This window comes from Cryptomeria japonica, chromosome 3 (assembly GCF_030272615.1).
Source record: "Cryptomeria japonica chromosome 3, Sugi_1.0, whole genome shotgun sequence".
Taxonomy (NCBI): Eukaryota; Viridiplantae; Streptophyta; class Pinopsida; order Cupressales; family Cupressaceae; genus Cryptomeria; species Cryptomeria japonica.
In genome coordinates, this window is record NC_081407.1 from 308516734 (window position 1) to 308540569 (window position 23836).

General features: G+C 32.2%; 4 protein-coding genes and 1 pseudogene across 4 annotated transcripts; 3 read left to right on the top strand and 2 right to left on the bottom strand.

Annotated features, from left to right (window-relative positions):
* Positions 1 to 1005: 1005 nt before the first annotated feature.
* Positions 1006 to 2919, bottom strand: LOC131053415 (GDSL esterase/lipase At5g33370-like). Its single transcript, XM_059217900.1, has 5 exons — positions 2650 to 2919; positions 2374 to 2501; positions 2040 to 2282; positions 1592 to 1844; positions 1006 to 1276 (listed from the first exon to the last, which is right to left on the bottom strand). The coding sequence occupies exons 1-5, from the start codon at positions 2882 to 2884 to the stop codon at positions 1050 to 1052; spliced, it is 1086 nt and encodes a 361-aa protein (XP_059073883.1). The 5' UTR covers positions 2885 to 2919; the 3' UTR covers positions 1006 to 1049.
* Positions 2920 to 8658: 5739 nt separating this feature from the next.
* Positions 8659 to 10391, bottom strand: LOC131874121 (glutamate decarboxylase 1-like). The gene is made up of 2 exons (XM_059217361.1): positions 10147 to 10391; positions 8659 to 8767 (listed from the first exon to the last, which is right to left on the bottom strand). Exons 1-2 carry the CDS (start codon positions 10389 to 10391, stop codon positions 8659 to 8661), a joined length of 354 nt encoding a protein of 117 aa, XP_059073344.1.
* A 2665-nt stretch (positions 10392 to 13056) lies between these two features.
* LOC131874122 (small ribosomal subunit protein bS18c-like) lies at positions 13057 to 13593 on the top strand. Its single transcript, XM_059217362.1, has one exon. It carries the CDS (start codon positions 13057 to 13059, stop codon positions 13591 to 13593), a length of 537 nt encoding a protein of 178 aa, XP_059073345.1.
* Positions 13594 to 16964: 3371 nt separating this feature from the next.
* LOC131053423 (uncharacterized) lies at positions 16965 to 18070 on the top strand. Its single transcript, XM_059217363.1, has 3 exons — positions 16965 to 17052; positions 17142 to 17405; positions 17526 to 18070. The coding sequence occupies exons 1-3, from the start codon at positions 16965 to 16967 to the stop codon at positions 18068 to 18070; spliced, it is 897 nt and encodes a 298-aa protein (XP_059073346.1).
* Positions 18071 to 21849: 3779 nt separating this feature from the next.
* On the top strand, positions 21850 to 23712 carry LOC131874494 (GDSL esterase/lipase At5g33370-like; annotated as a pseudogene).
* The last annotated feature ends 124 nt before the right edge of the window (positions 23713 to 23836 follow it).

Here is a 23836-nt window from a genome sequence, read left to right on the forward strand (position 1 = left end):
GCTCACACCTGTTTCAAACTCAATTTCTACAAAAAATATTGACTTTAAGCAGAAAATAAGAGCTACCCAAATGTTTTTTTGATGCTGGGAAGCAATCCTAGAAATCGATTTTCTAGCGAAAGAGTAGAAGATAGATTTTTTGTGGTCATTCTTTTATCCTCTCCAAATATGATGACCACAAAGAATTTATGAAAACATTAGATGAATATGATTATGGGAAAGTATCTCTAACGTATTCTTAGTAAAGAAATGATGGATAAAAATAGAGAGGATAAACTATAAGATTACCATCCATGATGATTAAGAAGAGTTCTCAAAAGCTTTAAATATATATATTTTTTTGGTATTCTAGCCTATAACAATCATCTCTCAAAAGCTTTAAATATATAATTTCTTTCTATACTAACCTATAAATATGGGCCTGGTCAGTGTTATGAGTGACTGAAGGAAAACATGACTTATGTATAACTGCACAATAAGTTTTACTATTTTTATCAAGATAAAAAATATAGTATAAGGAATTAGGCATGAACACATGAGAATAACTCTGGCTAATTTAGATATGAGAACATTAGTACGATTGCTCTAATCCACTAGAGGTGTTGATGTCTTAATTTAGACAATGCATTTACTAATAGCAAACTTCGGAAACCTAAACACACATGAATCATTTACCTTTGATTTGTTAGCTTTCCTATTGGAAACCAAAGACAAGTCAATCCCTCCATCAATTTACTGGAACGGTTTAATCACTATTTTCCTTATGCAATTTTCAAGCAATTCATCGTTGATCTTAATTTTAAGATCAATACTTTGGCGTGCAGTGAATGGATAAGAAAGAAAATACATATTAAACTTTGGATGGTACAGAAAAATGAATATATGACTTTTTTCATCAGACCTATATAGATTGAGCATTGCCCATTCATCATGAAAGTCATGACTTATAAATAATGGCTCGGACAAAAGTCTTTGAGCACAATTCATTAGAATTGAAACCAAATGGGAAGTAATCCATTTATTATTGATCTGCCCTATCTTGCAACGAATCAGTTATCCAGTTTCATCATCTGTCTAAGGTTAAGAGGGCTCATTACGGAAGAAGAGCCCTCAAAAAACTCGTCGACAATAATTCTGTTGGCCTTCTCAGAGGGGTGGTAATTGTCCCAGAACAAATATGAATCTCTGTTTCTACACAGATTTGAAGCCGCAGTGCAGAGGCCGACTCCATTGTATCTTCCTTGTCCGCAACATGCATTAGTTGTATCCACAAATCCTGACATTATAAACACAGTAAGATTTAGAATACCAGGCATTGTAGATGATAATGATATAAATATATTAACAATATGGTTTCATGCAGTTGTTTAGTGAATGATTCAAGGTTTACTTAAATTAATAGAGAATTAAAAAATTGGTACCGTCTATTCAGATGCTCTATGACATAGATGGGTATTCCTATCCAACATTCATAGATGATGCCCATCATCCATAAATTACAAAACTACTGTTTGCCACAAATTTGAGGAGTGTTTTCTAAAGAAAAACAGAAAAGCTGCCGTAAGTAAAATAGTAATAATGTTGGCATTACCGTATGCTGCAGGATTGTTGAACAAGCCCATATTCATAGAGTATTTATCTGCGAAGGTGAAAACCTGAGCAGAAGCCTCAGTGTTGAGTCGATTTACAACAGATCTAACCTGTGAATTAAAAAGCGAAGCAGCCCGCTGAATTTCTGCAGCGCATTCACCATTGCGAGATCTGGTGGCCTTCACTCCAGGAGCACACCCCAATGGCCCTGTTGATGTTACCAGCACCCTTCTGCCTCCCAAGTTGTACAATTGCTGCATAAAAAAAAGTAAGAAAATACATTTCATCAATGTTTCCAAATATACCCAGCAAATCAATTGCAGAAACATAAAATCTGCAAAAGTAGATACAGAGGCTATAACTGAAGAGAGGTTGTAATTTCGATTTTATTTTAAACACTTCAAAGAATGGGCGTGTTAGTAACTTCGAGATTAGGCCCAGAAATTTACCCTGAGAATTTTCTCATATTCTGAGACTATCAACCGAGTGTAATCTGGTAACCTATACTGAATGGATCTGAGTGAGACAGGAGTGAGGTAGTAGTTATTGACGTAATCATTTCCTCCAAGAGTAATCGATATAAGACCCTGTGCAACAAGTCTCTCAGTTTCATTAACTCCAAGGATCTGCGCCACCCTGTTTTTATATTGAACAAAATTCTGCAACTGTCGTGGCATTCTGATAATATTAGCCTGCAAACAAAAGTAATCGTGATTCATTGTCCCTGGTAGAAGCATAAAAACATAAAATGATTCATTAGAATGTAATAAAACGTATTCATACGAATTGCACTCCCGTGTCGTTTAGGATCCCAACGCCTGCAGAAGCAAAATTAGCACCCCTGAGGAATGCGTCCCCATTAAGCGCAGGACTCAAGTACGGTAGAACAGATTCTGCTCCCAGCTTCATGCCTGCAATTCACGCGGTAGCAAATTTAATCTAACAGGGATTAAAAAAAATAGTGAAATCTTTTAATTTAAATAATTTAACAACATGAAATCTGCCTAGAAAATTAAAAAAACTGCAGTATAGAATTTTGGAGAGCTTATTAATATTTACTTATAAAATCCGCTATATTGAGTCCATTTGAGAATCGGCCGGTGGGTCTTCCAGTGGGATAATCTATTCCATAAGGATAGCTGTTGGCTCTTGCAGTAGTGGCTATGTAATTGTTGTTGCCACTGTCCACCAGTGAATCTCCAAACACGAAGTATGCAGGCGCTGCTTTTACATCCAAAAAGCAACCTGATAACATGACAAGCAATCCAAGTAATGACCCAACAAGCACTGCCATTGTCTTCTCACTTCTCACAATGTAATTGATTTACACAGATGAGAGATATGGGCATGAAATGACAGTAGCCATTGCTGAATTTATAGTCCTCTGCTGGTCCTCCATACTGTATTTAATATTTATTTAACGCGCTTACGCATCTCTTTCTTTAAAGTGATCCAACGCGCTCACCTACACGCGCATAAGCTATAACTCATAACACCAAAAAATTTAAATTCATTTTTTCTTCATTTAGTACTTACAGTTGACGGGTATTATTTACAGAAACGCTCTTTATGGAGAATGCCCCTTAGGAATTTCAACTTGTATAAGGAACCGTGTGGGCTGTGGACTGACACAGCATTTATTCATGACTCTCCCACCATAAATATGCAGTGAACTTATTACCATTTTGACTTCCAAACTGCGGCACTTTAATTGAACCCAGCACAGTTGACATTTGAATGTGCAATCCATTGATAAGTTAAACAAGTTTGACTGCGACCAAGTCAATTTGGGTGCTTGTACAATTACTTCTTTATTTGTTTATTTATTTCTTCTTTTGGGTGATGGATCATGGGTTTGATGATAAATGTAAAAAATAGATAGTACCAGAAATAATGCACTTTCTAATAAGTCAACAACAAAAAGCTACATATTCTCTTTTAACAAGGGCCATGTAGTGGAGTCTTTTAACAAGGGCCATGTAGTGGAGTATGTATTATTGTAGTAGTAATATGTGTGTTGTGGTTGGTTGGCATTCATTTTATATTGTATCACTACTATTACAATGGAAGGAAATGAACATTATGAACAATCACATGTCTTGAGTCTTGCTTTTAGGTGAGGCCTCTTTAGTCGGTTGTTAGTTTTATGTTTTCTTGATATGAACAATACATGTGAAAAATAATATTGTGTTTAATTAATATACATATTAAATATATAATTCATCTAAATATTATAATATTATGCTAGAAATATTTTAATATAAGACATTTTATGCTATATGAGATTTTATTTTATAATATTAAGCTATTAAAGATTATATATAACAATAAAGATACATTACATTATACGTCTTAAGTGTAAAGTAATTCTAACTGAATAATAAACTCATTTTAAGTATTAAATTCCTAAAATAAGAAATACTTTTACTTTTGATTGCAATTTATGTATACAATTCAAATTCTAAATATTATTATTGTTTCTACTATATTATCTTTATATCTATATTATTTTTATATTGTATATTATATAATTTTATGCTATATGTGATTTTATTTTATAATATTAAGCTATTAAAGATTATATATAACAATAAAGATACATTACATTATACGTCTTAAGTGTAAAGTAATTCTAACTGAATAATAAACTCATTTTAAGTATTAAATTTCTAAAATAAGAAATACTTTTACTTTTGATTGCAATTTATGTATACAATTCAAATTCTAAATATTATTATTGTTTTTACTATATTATCTTTATATCTATATTATTTTTATATTGTATATTATATAATATTATAAATATATAATATAACATAATACAATATTCAAAGAATTTGAGGTGTCATGTATAGTTCTCAACCCCCCAAAGGAGAAGAAGTGTGTGACAAGGCATTAAAGAACTCTATTTTTGTGTCGTTGATTCTTTCAAAATTCATTGTCATCTCAATTTGATCTCATCATTGTGCCCTTAATAATTCTATTGATGATATTAATTCTTATGGTGCATAGAAATTAACCACCAACTCAACTACAAATATTTATGTAAGATAAACATTAATAAGTAATATTTATTTAACTAGCTAATGATGATCCCTAAGTTAACTTAAGCAATAGTAAATAATATTTATACTAACACCGCCCCTTAAGTGCAACTTAGGGAGAAAGATTATTATGCAAAATTCAATATGCATCTCTTACAAATAGAGAAAAGGAGAAAATCTCATGGGACAAAACTCCTCTTGCTTTTTTTGGAGAAATATATCAATTAATTCATCATGGAACAAAACTTAGCTAGTAGATTGATTCATCATTCAAGTGATATTTATTATAAGTATGCCACAATGATCTCTCCTATATCTATCTTTATCAGACTTGATATAGAGGAAGTTATGGTATTAATCACAACCCAAAGTTATGTGACATGATTTATTTTTTGCTGCCTTCAATGACTGCCCAAAGTGTAGACATATACATCAGGCTTCTAATATGTATTGATTAATCCATTTATGATATATGAGGTAGAGTACCTATAAAATTAGGATATTTACATCACAATTAGAAACTAGTACTACCTTCCTTCAATAAGTAACAAAAACTTGTGTTTCTTTTAAATTCATCTCCATAATGGATCCTCTCTAGTGGATCTTCACTTAAATTTTTACCTTTAATTTCCTATCAACATATCCATTGATTTCTTATGGATGCAAATGCTAGTTATTAAATATAAATCATTAATATTGATATCAAAATCATTTTTTTTTGTAATTCTTTGGTTGCATATATAGATATATTTTTGAAATTTATGTATACTTTTTTCTATTTTCCACATATGTAAGATATAAAATTTTATGTCTAGTAAAAACTTTATATTCCTTATAAAATAGAAAACAAATAATAATTTAACAAAATATTAAAAAAAAAATCTTACTTGAAAGTTGCTATCTTCCAAAAATTTCATCTTATGGTGACTTTATTAATTATTAAAATAACGCCTCATTCCTTGCTGGCTATCATCTAATATTGCATAGGGGAGAGGGACCAATAGTCATATGGGCTAACTTTGTCAACATGTAGCTATTACATGAAATATCGTGACACCTCTATTTTTTAGAAATGTAAAATGGATCTGTCTACAACTAAGGTTTGGAGGTGTGACTCATCATGCAACTCATCAAAATAGCATGTCTAGTGCAAATTTTTCTATAAATGATTTTTAAAAGGTCCGATGAAAACTTAATCTAAAAATCCCTAGTAGCTGAATAAAAAGTATCATTTGTTGATAGTATAATTTCATATTTCTATTTAAATATAACTTATATTAAACTTAAATAGACCAAATACATATTAGTAATCATTAATTTTTGTTATCTCTAACTTTTATATCCAACACAAATGGACCAATAGTTGAATACAAAAAACTATTTGTTATGAAAAAAGCTCATTTTTGTATAAAATACAACTTATATCCAACACATAGTTGGACCAATTATTGAACACATATTGTGCTCACCTTTTATATTTAGATACTTTAATGCATACACATTGTACATGCTGGAATAATATTTTTTGCTATGATAACAATACTTATTTAAATGAGCATCTTATTTTATAAGTGACATACTTATAATGGTTAGTTATAAAATATTATTATGATAACAATAATTATTTAAATGAGAATCTTATTTTATAAGTGACATACTTATAATGGCTAGTTATAATATTTTACTTGAAACGAAAAAAATAAATATTTGATTTGTTCTGATTAGATAAAATCGAGAGAGGCTCAAACCATTACATAACCATTACATAGGTGAGAAAGTGAGGAAAAAACTATGGGACTCACGTGAGAGCCTAAAACCCAAATACCAACTGCCAAAGAGGAAAAAAACCTAGCAGGAACCCAAAACCAGACACCACAAAACCCAAAGACAGATGAGACTGAGACAAATAGAGCAAAAAACACGTAGAACCGCCCCCACCAAAGGAATGAATTGATGCCCTACTTGGTGGGGGGCTTCTCAATCTTCCAGTCCTGATTCATAGCCTTCATCTTATTGGAAAAGGAGAGTCTCTTGTTAGATCCTTTACCAGACAAAATAGCGGGGGATTCCATTGTCGCTTTCACCCTAGACATTGATGCCTCTAAACCAATAGTAGGAGAAGAATGCAAATGTCACTTCTTCCTAGCTTGCCTCTTGTTGACGTCCTCTTGGATGGCCTGTAGAGTTGCCAAATTCTTTTTGAACATTTCATTGTTCTGAACAATCACATCCTCGAGTTTTCTTTTAAGGGACACTTGGCTGCTATGAAGCACTTCAATACCCTTCATCGATTCCTTCCTATCCTCTTTTTGGTCAATCTTCTTACAGAGGTCCTTCGGTTCCTCCTCCATTCCTTCCCATTTATCAAGCTTCTTGACCAAATCATTAGCTGCTTCCCAAATGAGCTTTGGTTTTTGTCCTACACTGCCCAACTAGAAGCTTTAAAGTTTGTTTTGGTGAAAGGCTTCCAATCTATCAAATTTCTATCTATTTCATTTGTTAATTATGTAATGATGTTTTTTTATATAACATTTATAAGAATTTCAATTATGAAGTCATTTTTACTAACATTTATTTATTTCGCCGAGAGGCGATCTACAATGGGATCAATGCTGTCCGTAAACAAAAATGCTTTTTAAAAAAAATTGACATGCTGACTTGGCAGTATATTAATGATGCTGGCAGAAAATTGGATAGAACTATTACACATATCACCTAAAAAATTTGTCCCTAAATTCTCATATTTAGAGTGCTCTGCTCAGCATTTAATTGGCATTCATAATTTTATCGTTCGAATTGAGGGAGGAATTTTAAATATTTGAAAATCAGAATACTGATGATCACGTCCATGCACTACATGACTCTTAGTTGGCATTAAGTATGTGAATTAGTTGGCATTAATTCTGTCAATTAATTTCTTATGTGTCATTTATAAGTAACAAATATAGACTATGCCTGTCTACCAATAAAGTAGAGGTGATAGTAGTGAATTGGCAGAGTAATGCATGTCTAACAATAAATGAAATACGCAAGGTGAGCAATGCATGTGGTGAGTAATAAGGTGAGTTGGCAGAATACAATGGCACTGGTGAAAGAGGGGAATAAAATCTGTCAAAACCATTATAGAAGAATGCACATTAATATGTTAGAAGAGTGGATGCCAAGGAAAGAGTTGTGGTATTGATCTTTAAAAGCGAACAAAATGGAGCTTACAACATTTCTCTAAAAAAAAATATATTTGATATAGTTGAGAGAAAGGCACTGCTGTACAAAATCTTCAAGCAATGTAAACTGATTCTTGTTAGAGTCTTTTTCTTTACAGTAGATTTTCAAGTTTCCATAGCAATTTCAACATATTTCTTGTTTGTATATCTCTGTTGTGTTTTGTTTCTAATGGACCAGCATTGCAAGCACATACGGTTATGATCTAATATCTCTGCCAACTTCAGATTTAATCGACTCATTACAGGTATTTTGCATGTTATTGTATTGTCTTGTACAAATGCAAAAAGAAATCGCATATGTTAATATTATATTTGCTCATTACCAGGTGCTTTGAATAGACAATTTGTTCTCCATTGCGTAATCAACACAAAAACTGAGGCAAGTAGCACAATAACTATTAGCAAAGCTGAAAAGTTTTGATGAGCTTTTAAAAATTCCATTTTCTGGAGATATGCACTCTCTCAAATGCTCTATATTGTAGAAGCTTAGAAGGGAATTTTCAGTGCATGCAAAACTAAAATCTCTATATCCAAACAATCATAATTTTAGAAATAGACTCACATTGTGGCTTCAACATATCCCTTGCAACACCGCCCCTTGCATAGTACTTGAAATTTGCATTATTTTGTTTGTAAATGCTATGTCTTTGTTCTTTGTTTATGTTTGTTTTTCAATCTGCTTGGGTACAAATCTCACGCGCCCTTAGTTCTGGTCTTGTCGAGTCTTGAACCGGTGAACTTTGGCTTTTGTTGTTCCCAGAGTCTACTGGTGTTGCTGGGTTTCAAACTAGAGACCTTTGCTAGCTTAACTGTGCCAAACCTCCCAACTGTTGTTGCTTCTTCTTCTTCTCCGACCAATAAACTGTTGTTGCTTCTTCTTCTTCTCCGACCAATAGTAAAATTGCGACGCTGATTCAATATAGGATGAAAAAATCATGATTCACAGCTACTGACCAACAGTAAAACTATGCACTCCTACATATTAACACGTTTAAAAATGCATTGAAAAAATTCGCACCCCTACAAAACTTCAAAGAAATGAAAACACACGCATTTAGTTTACAGCAATAGGAAACATTTATTTAGCAAACACAAAGGACCCCATGAAAATAACAACATATAAGAGGACTAACAAATGTTTTAGCAGACACCCTTTGTTTTGTCCACAGATTTTTGAGGATTGCGGGCATGGCGTCCCTTTCTTCGCTTGTGACTATGGCTATCACCACCATTCGACTTTGTGACAACTTCTTTTGCCTGCTACCCCTTTTTATCTTCTTGGGTGAACTCACAATACTGGTTCCCACTTTTTGACCAACTTTGACACTTAGATGAATATTTTGAAAAAAACCTTCACTTTCTGACACCTATAACTTTTAAACCGTTAAGATTTGAAGATGATATAAACTAGTGATTTTTAACATCTTGTTTGTAGATTCTAAATATATTTTTTGCAAATTTGTTTGAATAAAGTTTTATTGATTTTTCCATCTCCCTCAAAAGTAGTTGTTTACAACAAACAACATTTTTAAGAGTGATGTGTATCTTGAAACGCATAATTTTTTTTCTATAAATGATAAAAACTTAATTCTTTTGAATTTTGGTTTGTAACATCAATACCCGGGGCATGCACTTGGTTTGATAGTGATATGTTGAATATTTTTTATTTTATTAAGTTTTGAAGTTTGACTAATTATAATTTGGATATAGGTGTACATTTGAACACATAACTTGTTCTATACATATCAAAATTCAATTTTCTATTTTTTGTTAGAAAGAAAACACCAATACCTAGTGCATAGATATTTTCAGAATTTTTTTGAATTAGTTTACTATTTTTCCCAATGCATTGAACAAAGAAGTTCATGTTCGGTGAAAAACCTACATTCATAAGAAATAAAATAAAAATATATTAATGAAATTAAATATATTAAAAGTTATACTATTTGGAAAGCTTATAATAAGGACTAAATACTTAAAAAAAATAAAAATAAAAATGAATTAATTTGACCCCCCAAAAGCTAATGTAAAATTGGTTTTTTATCAGCATTAGATAAATGCAAAGGAGACTCCATTGCAAGTATGATTTAGAAGTAGAGAGGTTCTATCCAAGAAATTTTGATCTAAGAGCCTTTGATTTAACTCTCTTCAATTAATTAATTCAAATGGAACCTCTTAAAGCTTAAATCATTATATTTTTAAAAAAATGTATCATTTTAGCAAAAATCAGGACGTACCAAAAAGTGGGAACCAACTTTGTGAGTTCACCCTCTTCACAAATGGCTAACCCTTGAACTGCATGAATTATCTTAGGAGGAAGCTCTTCCAATTCCTTCGATACTCTGTCAACATCTGCCAGCGTTCGGTTGAAGTCCTCTCTCACCACAACACGCAGAAGTGTAACGTGCTGAGCATCTGGAGCCATTGTATAGGCTGGAACAATCCACCCATATTTTCTCAGATGATCAGATATTTCATATTCATCGTGCTCACTGTTGTCCTTGAGCGAGAAGGCCACTACACGCACCCCCATGTCTTTGGATAATATTTTAAATTTCCCTGTTCTTTCTAGATTTTCTATCAGAGTCTTGGCATTTGATCTACAATTCTCCATTATCATCTTCTATCCCTGTAAATAGAGTTTTGTATTAGATTTAACTTGGCCTGAATGGGGAGCTACCATACAAGACACCACTGTACAATTGCTGATAACTTAAGATTTTCCTTAAAAAACATAAATTTGAAGGGTTTTTAGGGTTGAAACCTTGAATCCCAGGCGAATGAGTTGGTAGTACTATGCAATGATCTGGCTTGCACCTTCCAATTTGTAAAAAGAAGCTTAGTTAGCAGCTAGAGTAAAAAATGTGAGTCGCAAATAAAAGAAATCTGTGAATGAGCAACAAATTGATAAGAAAGTGCTGTCTGTTTGCCCAAAATTTAATAATAATTTGAGTTTTCTTGAACCTCATAACATCACTGATTAAATAAAGGAGAGTTAGATCTACAAGACCAGTGCCTTTTAATATGATGTAGTCAACATGTCGGTAATTTATAATAAAATAGTTGTCATTGTTCATATGTCAACTCATTATACTCTTTTGTCTGGAAGCTAAGAATAATATTTGAAAATTATCTGAATGCATAAAAATAAATAAATATATGAGTTACCTTTAGAGAAGTTGAGAGTGAAGGTGGGTTGATCAACACCCAAATAGTTGATGTGGAAAATAAGTTCCTCACGCAGATCTTGTTTGCTTTGCCAAACAACCCATCCCACACCAGCATATACAAGCCCATATTTGTGGCCACTCACATTAATGCTTTTTACTAAGGGTAAGCGAAAGTCCCATTGTAAATCTGGATATAAAAATCATGAATCAGATAATATCCATTCAATATAGGATGAAAAAATCATGATATCTATATTTCAATTAAATATTGGAACTCATTACTATTTATTACCCTATCATCAACAGTACTTGGAACGGGCACATTAAGCAATTTAGATGCCAGTGACAATTGCATAAAAAAGTTTATTTCTTACAAATCATCATTGTCAGCAATTTAGAAGAATGCCAGCTTTGACAATCACATTAAAAAGTTTGTTTCTTACAAATCATCATTGTGAATTTTAAGGAATTGAAATCTTACAAAGCAAAGTGCAAATTAAATGGGAACGGTATTAAAGTCATCATTATTCAAAGTTCCAGTATATTCTAACATCTCATTTTGAATTATCAGCTACAGAAGCCTTAAAACATATGCTCCTTGGCTGCAGAATAAATAAATAAATTACTGTCATGGGTTGTATATTGAAATACAATAAATAGTTCAGGATAGTAATTTATTTAAAATTTGATAATTGTCACCAGCCCATGAGATTTTGAAAATTTTAACAATTCTGATGAGCTTCTCAGAATAATTTATTAAATTGTTAAATTCCAGTCATAATTGGCCATTAGAGATCCACTATATAACTAAGAAAAAAATTGAATTTAAGAAAATATTTGTTAAGAACATTATCAGCACAGTGCAGAATGAGAATTTAATTTTCAATGCTTTTTAGGTAGAATCCATATTATATATGCTTTTTTAATAAATTATGGACCATTGTTTGAAAGTTAATTTTTTTTTTCCTTTATAACTTGTTACTACAGCTGTGGATGAGAAGCACTCATTCTTCTTACATTTTCTTACAGAGGTGTAATTTATAGGAAATATAATATTTTTCAAATTAGAAAGTTGCATATCATAGAATATAATTTCAATTTTTTGTTTGAAATGTTAATTTAGATAGAATCTATTCAAAATAGAAACTTTTCATTTTGTTTCATATTTTACACTCTAAATTTACTATTACTTGACACCTTTTTCTTTCAAATTTGAAGATGAATATTATATTTCAAATAAAAAGATAGAACATTATTCTAATATGAAACTCTAAAACTATAGGGTGCACTTAATTAAATGTATATTGATATAGATTTGTTAATTTAATGTTGTGTAGGTATTAAAATTTTTGTTCACCAATCAAACACTTTCACATTTTGAGGAGAATTTGTCTTCTAGGTTAGTATGCTATTTTTTACAATAATTTTTTCTTTTGTGAAATAGTTTTTAAAATATATTGTAAATTCTAATTTATAACAATAATTTATTTTATTTTTAGAAATTTTTTTTTTTAATTAATTCTAATTTATTACATTCTCATCTTTCTTTTAAGGTTTTAATAAAATTTAGTAGAGGTAAATTTAAAAGAATATTTTTTTTATCTATATAGTTGAAAAACTTATGAGAATAATTAATTTTATTTATATATAGTATATAAATAATCAAGAAAAATATAATGAAAACAATTTTAAAAATATAAAAGAGATTCTTTATTTTACTTTTAAGCTATTTATATATGATATTAGGATCTTTATATTCATTTAGTCTATACTTGGTACCAATTTTAAATTATTTGTATATTCCATACCACCATATGCATTTAACAACAATTGTGTATGAAATTTGTTAATAATGTATCTATCACCATACACTCTCATAACGAGTTCAATCATTCTCTCTATACATAGATAATTCCAATATTCAATTGTTACAAATAATTCTACTTTTCTTCACAGTTTTTTTAAACTTCATTTTTACTCTGATCCTATCACATTATATAAATTAGAAATATAATTTATTGTGTAGCTATGGATCAACCAATATTGAATTTTGAATCAGAAGAGGAGAGGAGGCAATATAAAAGAGCACAAAGAAGAGAGTATCAGAGAGAATATCAAAGAGAATATAGGAGACGACAATGGGAACGTTTGACAGATGATCAAAGGGAAGAAGAAAGAAGAAGACAAAGTGAAGCTCAAAGACAAAGAAATGCTAGATGTAGAGCAGAAGTAACAATACAGGAGTTGGAATTTTTAAATAGAGAGGAAGCTAATATTATCACAAATAGTCGTCAAAGAGCATCTCAACAAGTCTCTCATATTGAAAGAGACCAAAGGCAACAGGTTGATTCACATTCAAGTGGGCAGTACAATCAACCATCAAATCAAAATATTGAGTTGCATCTTCAGAATGAAAGCTCAAGGTCAATAGAACGAGTTGCAGAGACACCTCGACCTAGAAGTCAATTTGAGAATAATTTGGGTGCAAAAGGTGATGCACAAAATAGACAAAATACAAATGGAATGATTCGAGCTGATTTTCAAAGATTTCGAATGCAATTTTGATACCAATTAGATCGCTTTAGAATGCCAAGCATGTGCTATATTTGTCAAGAGTGTTATCTGGGAATTAAAGTAAATCGCATCTCACAAGGTCCTATATGCACTAGATGTAGACAAGAGAGAGGAAACAATAGATTTTTGGCTTCAAACAATATGGATCCCGGGCCACAACCAGAAGAGATTGAAAGTTTGACTCAAGTAGAAGAAATGTTGATTGCACGTGTCAACCCAATATTACAAGTTACACATGCAACAGGTGGTCAATACAAATACAAAGGACACACAATAAGTTTTCCACAAAATGTGGAACATATTTCAAACATTTTGCCACATACAATAGATCATTTGCCAATCATTATTGTTCAAAGAAGGGACCAACGTGGCACAAATTATAACTTTACAGTGAATAGGGATCGTGTGTACAAAGCACTTAAATACAAAATTGAGCATGATAAATATTACTCTGATGTCATAGTTAATGACAATTCTCTCAATGATCTATCTAGCAATTTTGATGAAAATATTTTCAACAGATTGAAGACAGTGCATATGGAATTTGATTCTGATGCAAATGAAATCATATTTGTGGGTCCAATCATGGAAACAGATGAAGCTAATACAATTGACCACACAAATTCAATGGCTTCTAAACTACCTAATGTTAAAAAAGAAATGGAATTAATACATGGATGGATTAATAATCTTGATACAAATCAAACAACATTGATCGATTGAACAACAATTGGTACATCTCTTATCAGTGAGTATGTCACATCAGGATTACTTGATATGGCATTTACAACATTGTTTCTTGATGGTAGATGTGACTGGTTAGAGCCACAAATGAGGAGAGTGCATTTGCATGAATTTGTGAAACATCTACTGCAGTATAGAGATCATCGATTTGGTCAACATCCAAGATTCAAATATTTTATGATGAACATGATTATGAGACATCGTGCACAAAATTCATCTGCAGTCTTCGTAAAATGAGGTTTTCATGACATGCTAATCACTATCAATGAATTGCGTTATCATATGGAAAATATGCCACAATCCCATTTGGCAGATAGGTTGATGCGGTTTAGAACATCATTGAGGGGTACAAGGTCATATTGGGCCAAATGTTGTGCAGAATTAATAGACATGCTTCATCAAATAGGCTCCCCTACGATATTCTTCACATTAAGTGCAACAGATATGTATTGGCCTGATTTGCATGCACTAATGCTGGGAACATCACCAACTACTCCACGAGAAGCTCAAAATTGGAGAAAGCAAAATGTTATCAACTACCCCCATATAGTTGCACATTACATGCACTTAAGACATTCAATATTTAGAAAAGAAATCCTAGAAAAAGGAATGAATGTTGAAGATTTTTGGTCTAGGTATGAGTGGCAACATAGGGGGTCACCACATGTGCATGGATTCATATGGATGAATGGAGCACCCAATATGGAAAATATTGACTGGTCAAATGAAGAGCAACGAAAACATGCGGAAAAATACTTTCATTCGATTGTTCATGCATGGAATCCTAGAGAAGATCCACATCAGCGAAATATACAGGCAAGTCTATGAAAATTTCAACATATATATGGTTTGTTGTTTGACATAAAGTATTTTATAGCTTATGATGTAGCTAACATATTTGTTTTTATTTTAAATTGTAGGCATTTCAAAATTTTCCTCTACATCCATGTCTAAAAAATACAAGACAACTTGCAGAGACAGATATTGATAAGGACTATGAAGAGATCCTTAACTGTGTAGAATGGCATACATTGTGTAGGGAGGGTGCATGCCTACGAAAAAAAAGAGGAAGGATGGTTTGTAGGTAAATATTTTATCGAATCAAATATTTACATAAGAATTAAATACTATACAAAAGAAAAGTAACCAAATATTTATCACGTCTTGATATTTTTTATAGGTATAATGCTCCTTGGCCTTTGAATCTGAGGGGGTCCAAATTATATGAAGATATAGAAACAGGTGAAATTTTTTTTGAACCTGCAAGAAATGATGATAGGGTGAATTCACATAATCATCACATATTGCAATTATGGAGAGAAAATATAGATTGGCAACCTATTCTTTCTAAACATGCAGTAATCAAATATATTGCCAAGTATGCAGCGAAAGTAGAGAAAAGCTCTGAAACATATCACCAGATGTTGATGCGCCTCTCCAACATGGAAGACCCTAATGGTTTGGCTGCTCGAGCATATAGAAGGCTTCTGACTAAAACAATTATTGAAAGGGACATTGGTGCTCAAGAAACATGTCACATGTTGTTAGAACTTCCATTAGTAGAGAGTAGTAGAATATATGTTAATCTAAATGTCTCATGTGAGGTGTTCAAACCTGTAACTATAAATGATGAAGATAATAATGAAGAGCAGACAAAATCTTTCATTAATGGATATAAAACAAGGCCTCTTTGTACGGAAGGTGTCACATTAATTGATGCAGCTAGATCATGGATATATAATCCTAAAAGAAAACGAGACAACAAATGGGAACCAAGGGAAAGAGCAGCAATTGTTAGAGTTTTTCCTCGGTTTGTATCTCTTCCTCCACGTGAGTCAAATAAATGGATTGACTTCTGTTTATCAGAGTTATTACTCTACAAACCATTTCGTGACATAGAAAGGGATATTGGTCATGATGATGACTCTATAATAGAAAATTGGGAGTCATTTACCTACAATCCTTGGCATGTCGAATGAACAACAAGTATAGAAAATGCAGAGGCTAATAGTGATTCATAAATTGAAGAGAATGAAGTTATTCAGAGAAATACCACAGAGCATGAATGGGAAATTATATCTAGGCTACATCATGGTCAAAATATACAATTTTCAGAAATAGATATGTTGGGGAGAAGAGACATTGATAGACATACAAATTGGTCTGCTGATTATCAAGGTGAAGAGTACACAACTACAACAATCAGTTTCATAACTAACATGAAGGATCATGGATGTCTTATATATGATGATATACCCCAATGCATCAACTACACGACCCTCAGTGATAAGCAAAAAAAGGCAGTTGATATAATTATGACACACTATCAGAGGAATCAAAATAAAGTGCCATTGTTCATGATAATTCAGGGAACAACAGGTACAGGAAAGTCATATTTAATTGGTGCCATCAGTCAAGCTCTTGAAAATGCTGCAATGCCATCTCATTCTTCCCTTCTATTACTTGAACCAACATGAGTTACAACATTCAATATAGGGGCCTCTACAGTTCATTCAAAATTGAGAATCCCAATACGAGATTTCACTCAGCTACAAGGAACAAGACTTGCCATTTTTCAAGAAGAAATGAAACATATCAAGTACATTTTGATTGATGAAATGAGCTTCATTGGTCAAAACATGTTGGAAAACATAGATTCTCGACTTCAACAAGCATACCCACAAAGTGCACACCTAAGTTTTGCAGGTATGCATTTAATTTTGACTAATGAGGAAAAATAAATTTCAATAACAATACTATATATTTAAAAATAATTATTTTGAATTATCTTTCAGGTATATCTATGATTTTAGTAGGAGATTTGGGTCAATTGCCTCTAGTTAATGATAGACCTGCATATGCTAGTAATAGACGGGCAAAGCTACTATGGGAGGAATTCAAAATTGTGGTTACTTTAGATAAAATATTCAGACAAGATGGAGAAAATATTCAACAACAAAGATTTCATCAACTTTTGACAAATCTAAGAGATGTAAACCCACAAATTGATGATTGGAAGCTGCTAATGATGAGAACCCCTACTAACATAGATGTTGCAAGTAATTCTGAATTTGAAAATACCGTCCATTTGTTCTCCACAAATGACAATGTTCATAGTCATAATAAAAAAATGTTATATTCGTTGAGGCATCCCGTTGCATGAAGTGTTGCAATAAAAGGAGGAAGTGTTAATATAGCAGAAGATTTCTCAACTGGTGAACTTGATCTAGAGTTATTGATCAGTAAGAATTCAAGGGTCATGCTAACTTCAAACCTTTGGATACAAGCAGGTCTTGTAAATGGAGCTTTGGGATATGTTCGAAAGATTGTCTACAAGCCAGGAAGTGCTCCACCTGACCCACCGACATATGTGATGGTTGAATTTGATAATTACTCAGGATTACCATTTGAAGATCATCATCCAAATACAATTCCAATAACAACAAATCAAAAGGGCAGAACACTTCAGCTACCATTGAGATTGGCATGGGCATTGACTATACATAAATCTCAAGGATTGACTCTTCCAAAAGTAACTATCGATATAGGACCAAGAGAAAGAACTAGATTGACATTTGTTGCATTATCTCGTGTAAAATCTCTAGAGGGTTTGAGAATAATGCCACCATTTACATATGATCGTTATGAGAAAATGAAAAAGGGTAGACAACTTGCGAAGCGCAAGGCTGAGGAAAATAGGCTCAAACTTTTGGAAGATAATTGATGTAATATATTTTTTGTTGAATTTTTTTTTATTGTCTTTCACACTTGTGTTCTTTATTGCCACTATAATTATTTCTAATATTTAATATATCATATATGCTTTCACAATGTCTATTCAATAATTATAAATGATAAGAAATATTACATGAATTTAATCAATGAAAGGTTTTTTATTTCCATACAAATCTCTAGAGGGCTTTAAAATAATATTACCATTCATTATGAGAAAATAAAAAAGGGTAGACAACTTTCCAAAAATAAGGATAAATAAAATAAACTCAAATTTGTAGAAGATTAAATTTGTGTATATATTTTTTTGATCAAATTTTCTTCCATGGCTCTAATACTCGTGTTATGCATGCCCACCACAAATAATTGTTATCATTTTATACACCACTAAATGCTTCCACAATATCTATTAAATAAACAAATATAAATTATTATTTAATGTTACATAAATTTAAACAAGCCATTTTTTTTTGTTTAATTCCATATCCAGTATAAATTTCATTTGAAATGTGAAGGAGATTTCCTTTTGACAGCCATATTTCTTAGATGCACCTAATATAATCTTGCATCATTTTTTATATGATCATGGTAAAGAAAATTCGTACATGTATGAATTGTTATGGTCCTCCTTGTGTTTAATATACTAACCTAGAAAACAATGTATGTATGTATATCTCTTTGATTAAAAATGTATGAATATATATTTTAGGTACTTTGATAACATTCATTTGCTTAATGTTTATTACCCTTTATGTGATTTTCTATTTAAATTGGAAAGTATATTCCTTAAGCAATTTAATAGTAATTTAAGAGCTAATAATAATTTGCATGCATGTCAAGAAGATGTCAGATAATATACGTACAAAATGGGTGTCCACTTGGATGTCAATGTATCACCCTTATCTTCCACGCAATGTCCTCCTTCATATAGAGGAATTGAGTGTCTGCTATTGGGTCAGAGATAGGATGGTCAAGAAAATTAACAACAATGGATTAAGGACCACTCAATTCAAATTTGACAATTATGCTCTATATTTTAACTTCTTATATGAATCGAAGATCAAAATGAACTTAGATGTCAGATTTTATAATCCTCAAATTGAGATTGTAGATTTGTGTGGTTGGTCGATTGCTCTATACCACGAGATTCGAGATCTTTACCTTGCTAGATGCATTTGGAGGATCGTTATTAGACCAACAATAAAAATTGAGAAGCACACTCTATTCGATCAACTTAGTATGAAGTTTATGAGATTTCTTAAGGGACAATCACGGATCAGTTCACACAGGCCCACCTGAGGAATGGTTTCTTACTTCTCTTAAGCTCGGGTACTCTATAAGATTACCAGTGCATCAAGTTATGCCATCATTCAGGTTGTTGCATGCATACTATGGGATACCTGCCTTGTATGTAGTGAAGTCCAATGTGACAATTAAAGTTCGGACTATTCTTGACGATACTGAAGATCAACAGATATTACCTATGCATCCATGGTTAAGAAAGTGAAAGTAATCTACAGATATTATTTGATAAATGTGTGCAAACTATTTAAACATTGCATTTATGACTATATTCAATTATGTTATTTTTATATTATTATTTGATGCAATTAAGCCTAAATTCTATTTTCATAATATTTTGTAACTATTGTTGTAAAATTGCTAAGAATGTGATCTTTTATGGTTTATGTATTCTTTCTTGCATCAAACAAAACTAATGAATTTGGTGACTACAAAAAAATTGTCAATGTTTGTTATGTTGTTAATTATATTTTATTGGTTATTTAATAATCAAATAGAAAGATTAATTTTTTTATTGTCACGTCATTTGCTTTTGATTTTATATTTTTTGTGGTATTTCATATGATTTTGGTGACATCTCAACATAGTAAGCCAGTTAATATCATATTTTAATGGTTGAATTTTTTCAATGACTATTAGGTATTTTCATTATTTATTTCATATACAATCTGTATTACTTAATATTAACTTTTTATAATTTTATTTTATTTCAAAATATGAATTATTTTATTCTCGGTGTACCTTAATACTAATCTTAGTTTTATTGTTTTTTATTTTTAGCAAAAAGTTGAAACTATGGATGCTTCATAGAATGAATCAGAAATCATTGTTGAGAGCCCTCATGCTTCTGTAAACTCTAATAATTTTGTTGAAACCCCTATCGACAAATGTGCAAGAACCATTTTAGAGTATTGCAACAAAATCGTTAGAGAAATTGAAAACATTGCCTTAATGATAGATGATGTCGAAGAACTCGAAATATTGGAAATGGAAGATGTTGCAAGGAAAACTCATGAGGCATATACAATAGTGGCTGGATTTCCAGCTATGTTGAAAGAAGTATATCGTGATCACTATGAAAATAAAGGTCGTAATACTATTCTCATCACTGAAGAATTTGCAATGGGTTTACACCATTACAATGAAGTGTTATTACTATAGTTACTTTGTATTTGATTTTCAATACTTTTTATTTTTACAAACATTTTACACATTTTAAAAATATTTATCAATTTTGTTTGACTTATATTATGATATAAGAGAAATAATATTTTTTTGGTGGGATTAGTCTGGGATATTATGTGAGGTTTCCATTAAAATTGTTATATGTAAATACATTTTCTTCTATCAATTTGATGATTTATAATGCATGTGTTGAATTGTTCTTATCTTCTTGCAACATACCTATAATAATATATTTATATTGATTCTATAAATTGTTGCAATTGTTTTCTTGCATAGTTCTCACTTGTCAAATAGAAGGTATGGTGATTTATTCATTGTTTATGAATTCTGGGATACTATGTGAGATTTCTATTCGAAAATGCTATATGTAAAAATATTTTTTTCTATCAATATGATGATTTATAAAGCATTTGGTTGGTTATTTTGATCTTCTTGCATAGCTCCTCTAATAACATATTTATAGTGAATCTTTTGATTGATGCAAGTATTTTTCTTGCATAGCTCTCATTTGTCACATAAAAGGTAAAATGATTTATTCATTTTTATGAATCTTAAATATTTTGAAATTAGATATCTCTCGGCAAATTTTACATAGATTTTTTAAAATATAAATATACTAGTTTTATATTTATATGAAAATTTATTTATTTACACAATTTAATATAATTATGACTGAATATTATAAGCTCGTATAGATGTGTCACAAATTAACCATGTACGAATACTGACCCCTCTCCCCTCCAAATTGACTTGGCCATATGCAAACTTGTTCAACATAGCAATGGTATCTCTAGATTGCGCATTGAAATGTCAACTGTGCTGTTCTCATGGAACTTGAAGGTTGGTGGACCCTCCAATTGGAACCAAACCTATTGGCTGCAAATTAAATGTCACACTTTTGAAGTCGAGAGTTAGATCACCGCATACCAATAAAAAAGAGATATGAAAACGGCTGGTGATCGGGATATTTATGGTGTGAAAGTGATCAATAAATGCTATGACAGTTCAGAGTCAACACGATTACTTATACGGTGGAGAGTGCATTATCCGTAAAGATCCTGAAAGAATCAACACCTGATCAGTACTAAATGTAGAAAAAATCAATCTAAAATATAGGTGCTATGAGTTATAGCTTATTCCCGTGTAGGTGAGTCTGTTGGATCACTTCTTTAAACGGATGCGTAAGCGCGTTAAATAAATATACTACGGAGAAGCGTGTGAGGACTATATATTCAGCAACGGCTACTGTCATTGCATGCCCATATCTTCCATCTGTGTAAATCAATTACATGGTGAGAGGTGAGAAGATAATGGCAATGCCTGTTGGGTCATTACTTGCATTTTTTGTCATGTTATCATGTTGCTTTTTGGATGTAAAAGCAGCGCCTGCGTACTTCGTGTTTGGAGATTCACTGGTGGACAGTGGCAACAACAATTACATTGCTACTACTGCTAGAGCCAACAGTTACCCTTACGGAATAGATTATCCAACTGGTAGACCCACCGGCCGATTCTCAAATGGACTCAATATAGCGGATTTTATAAGTACGTATCAAGTTATTAGTAGGTTTAAGTCCAAGTTCTAGTGTTTTTAATATATAATTGTAGATTGAATTTGCTACCGCGTGAATTGCAGGCATGAAGCTGGGGGCAGAATCTGTGCTACCGTATTTGAGTCCTGCGCTTAATGGGGACGCATTGCTCAGGGGTGCTAATTTTGCTTCTGCTGGCGTTGGGATCCTAAACGACACTGGAGTGCAATTCGTATGAATACGTTTTATTACATTCTAATGAATCGTTTTATGTTTTTTTGCTTCTACCAGGGAGAATGAATTAGGATTACTTTTGTTTGCAGGCTAATATTATCAGGATGCCACGACAGTTCCAGAATTTTGTTCAATATAAAAACAAGGTTGTGCAAATCGTTGGAGTTGCTGAAACTGACAGACTTGTCGATTACTCTGGGAGGAAATGATTACGTCAATAACTACTACCTCCTCCCTGTCACAGCGAGATCCATTCAATATACATTACCGGCTTACACTCAGTTAATAGTCTCAGAATATGAGAAAATTCTCAGGGTAAATTTCTTGAAATTACAACACATCCATTCAGTTACAGCCTCTGTACCTATAGTTGCAGATTTTATGTTTCTGCAATTGATTTGCTTGGCATCTTTGAAAGAATTGATGAAATATCTGCTGTTACATTTTATGCAGCAAATGTACAATTTGGGAGGAAGAAGGGTGCTAGTAACATCAACAGGGCCATTGGGTTGTGCTCCTGGAGTGAAGGCCACCAGATCTCGCAATGGCGAATGCGCTGCACAACTTCAGCAGGCTGCTTCGCTTTTTAACTCACAGTTGAGATCTGTTGTAGATCGACTCAACAATGAGGCTTCTGCTCAGGTTTTCACCTTCGCCGACAAATACTCAATGAACATGGGCTTGTTCAACAATCCTGCAGCATACGGTAATGCCAACTTTATTGATCTTTTACTTACAGTAGGTTCCATACAGCTTTTCTGTTTTTCTTTCACAAACACTACTCAAATTTCTGACAAACAGTAGTTTTGTAATTTATGGATGATGGGCATCATCTATGAATGCTGGGTAGGTATGCCCATCTATGTCATAAAGCATCTGAATGGACGATACCAAATTTTTTTAATTCTAAATTATTTAAGTAAACCTTAAATCATTCGCTAAACAACTATATGAAAGCATATCGTTTAATATATTAAGAGCATTCTAAATCTCATTGTGTTTATAATTGTAGGATTTGTGGATACAACTAATGCATGTTGCGGACAAGGAAGATACAATGGAGCCGGCCTCTGCACTGCGGCTTCAAATCTGTGTAGTAACAGAGATACATATTTGTTCTGGGACGATTACCACCCCTCTGAGAAGGCCAATAGAATCATCGTCGACGAGTTTTTTGAGGGCTCTTCTTCTGTTATGAGCCCTCTTAACCTTAGACAGATGATGAAACTAGACGACTGATTCGTTGCATGATGCGGCAGCTAAATAATACATGGACCACTTCTCATTTAATTTCGATTCTAGCGAGTTGTGCTCAAAGGCTTTTCTCTCCCATTATTTATAAGTGACTTTAATGAATAAAAGTTCTGTAACTGTTGATGAATGGACAATGCTCAACCTATATAACTCTGATGAAAAGAGTCATATTCATTGTTCTGTACCATCCAAAGTAATATTACTTTCTTTGATATCCATTCACTGCACGCCAAACTATTCATTTAAAATAA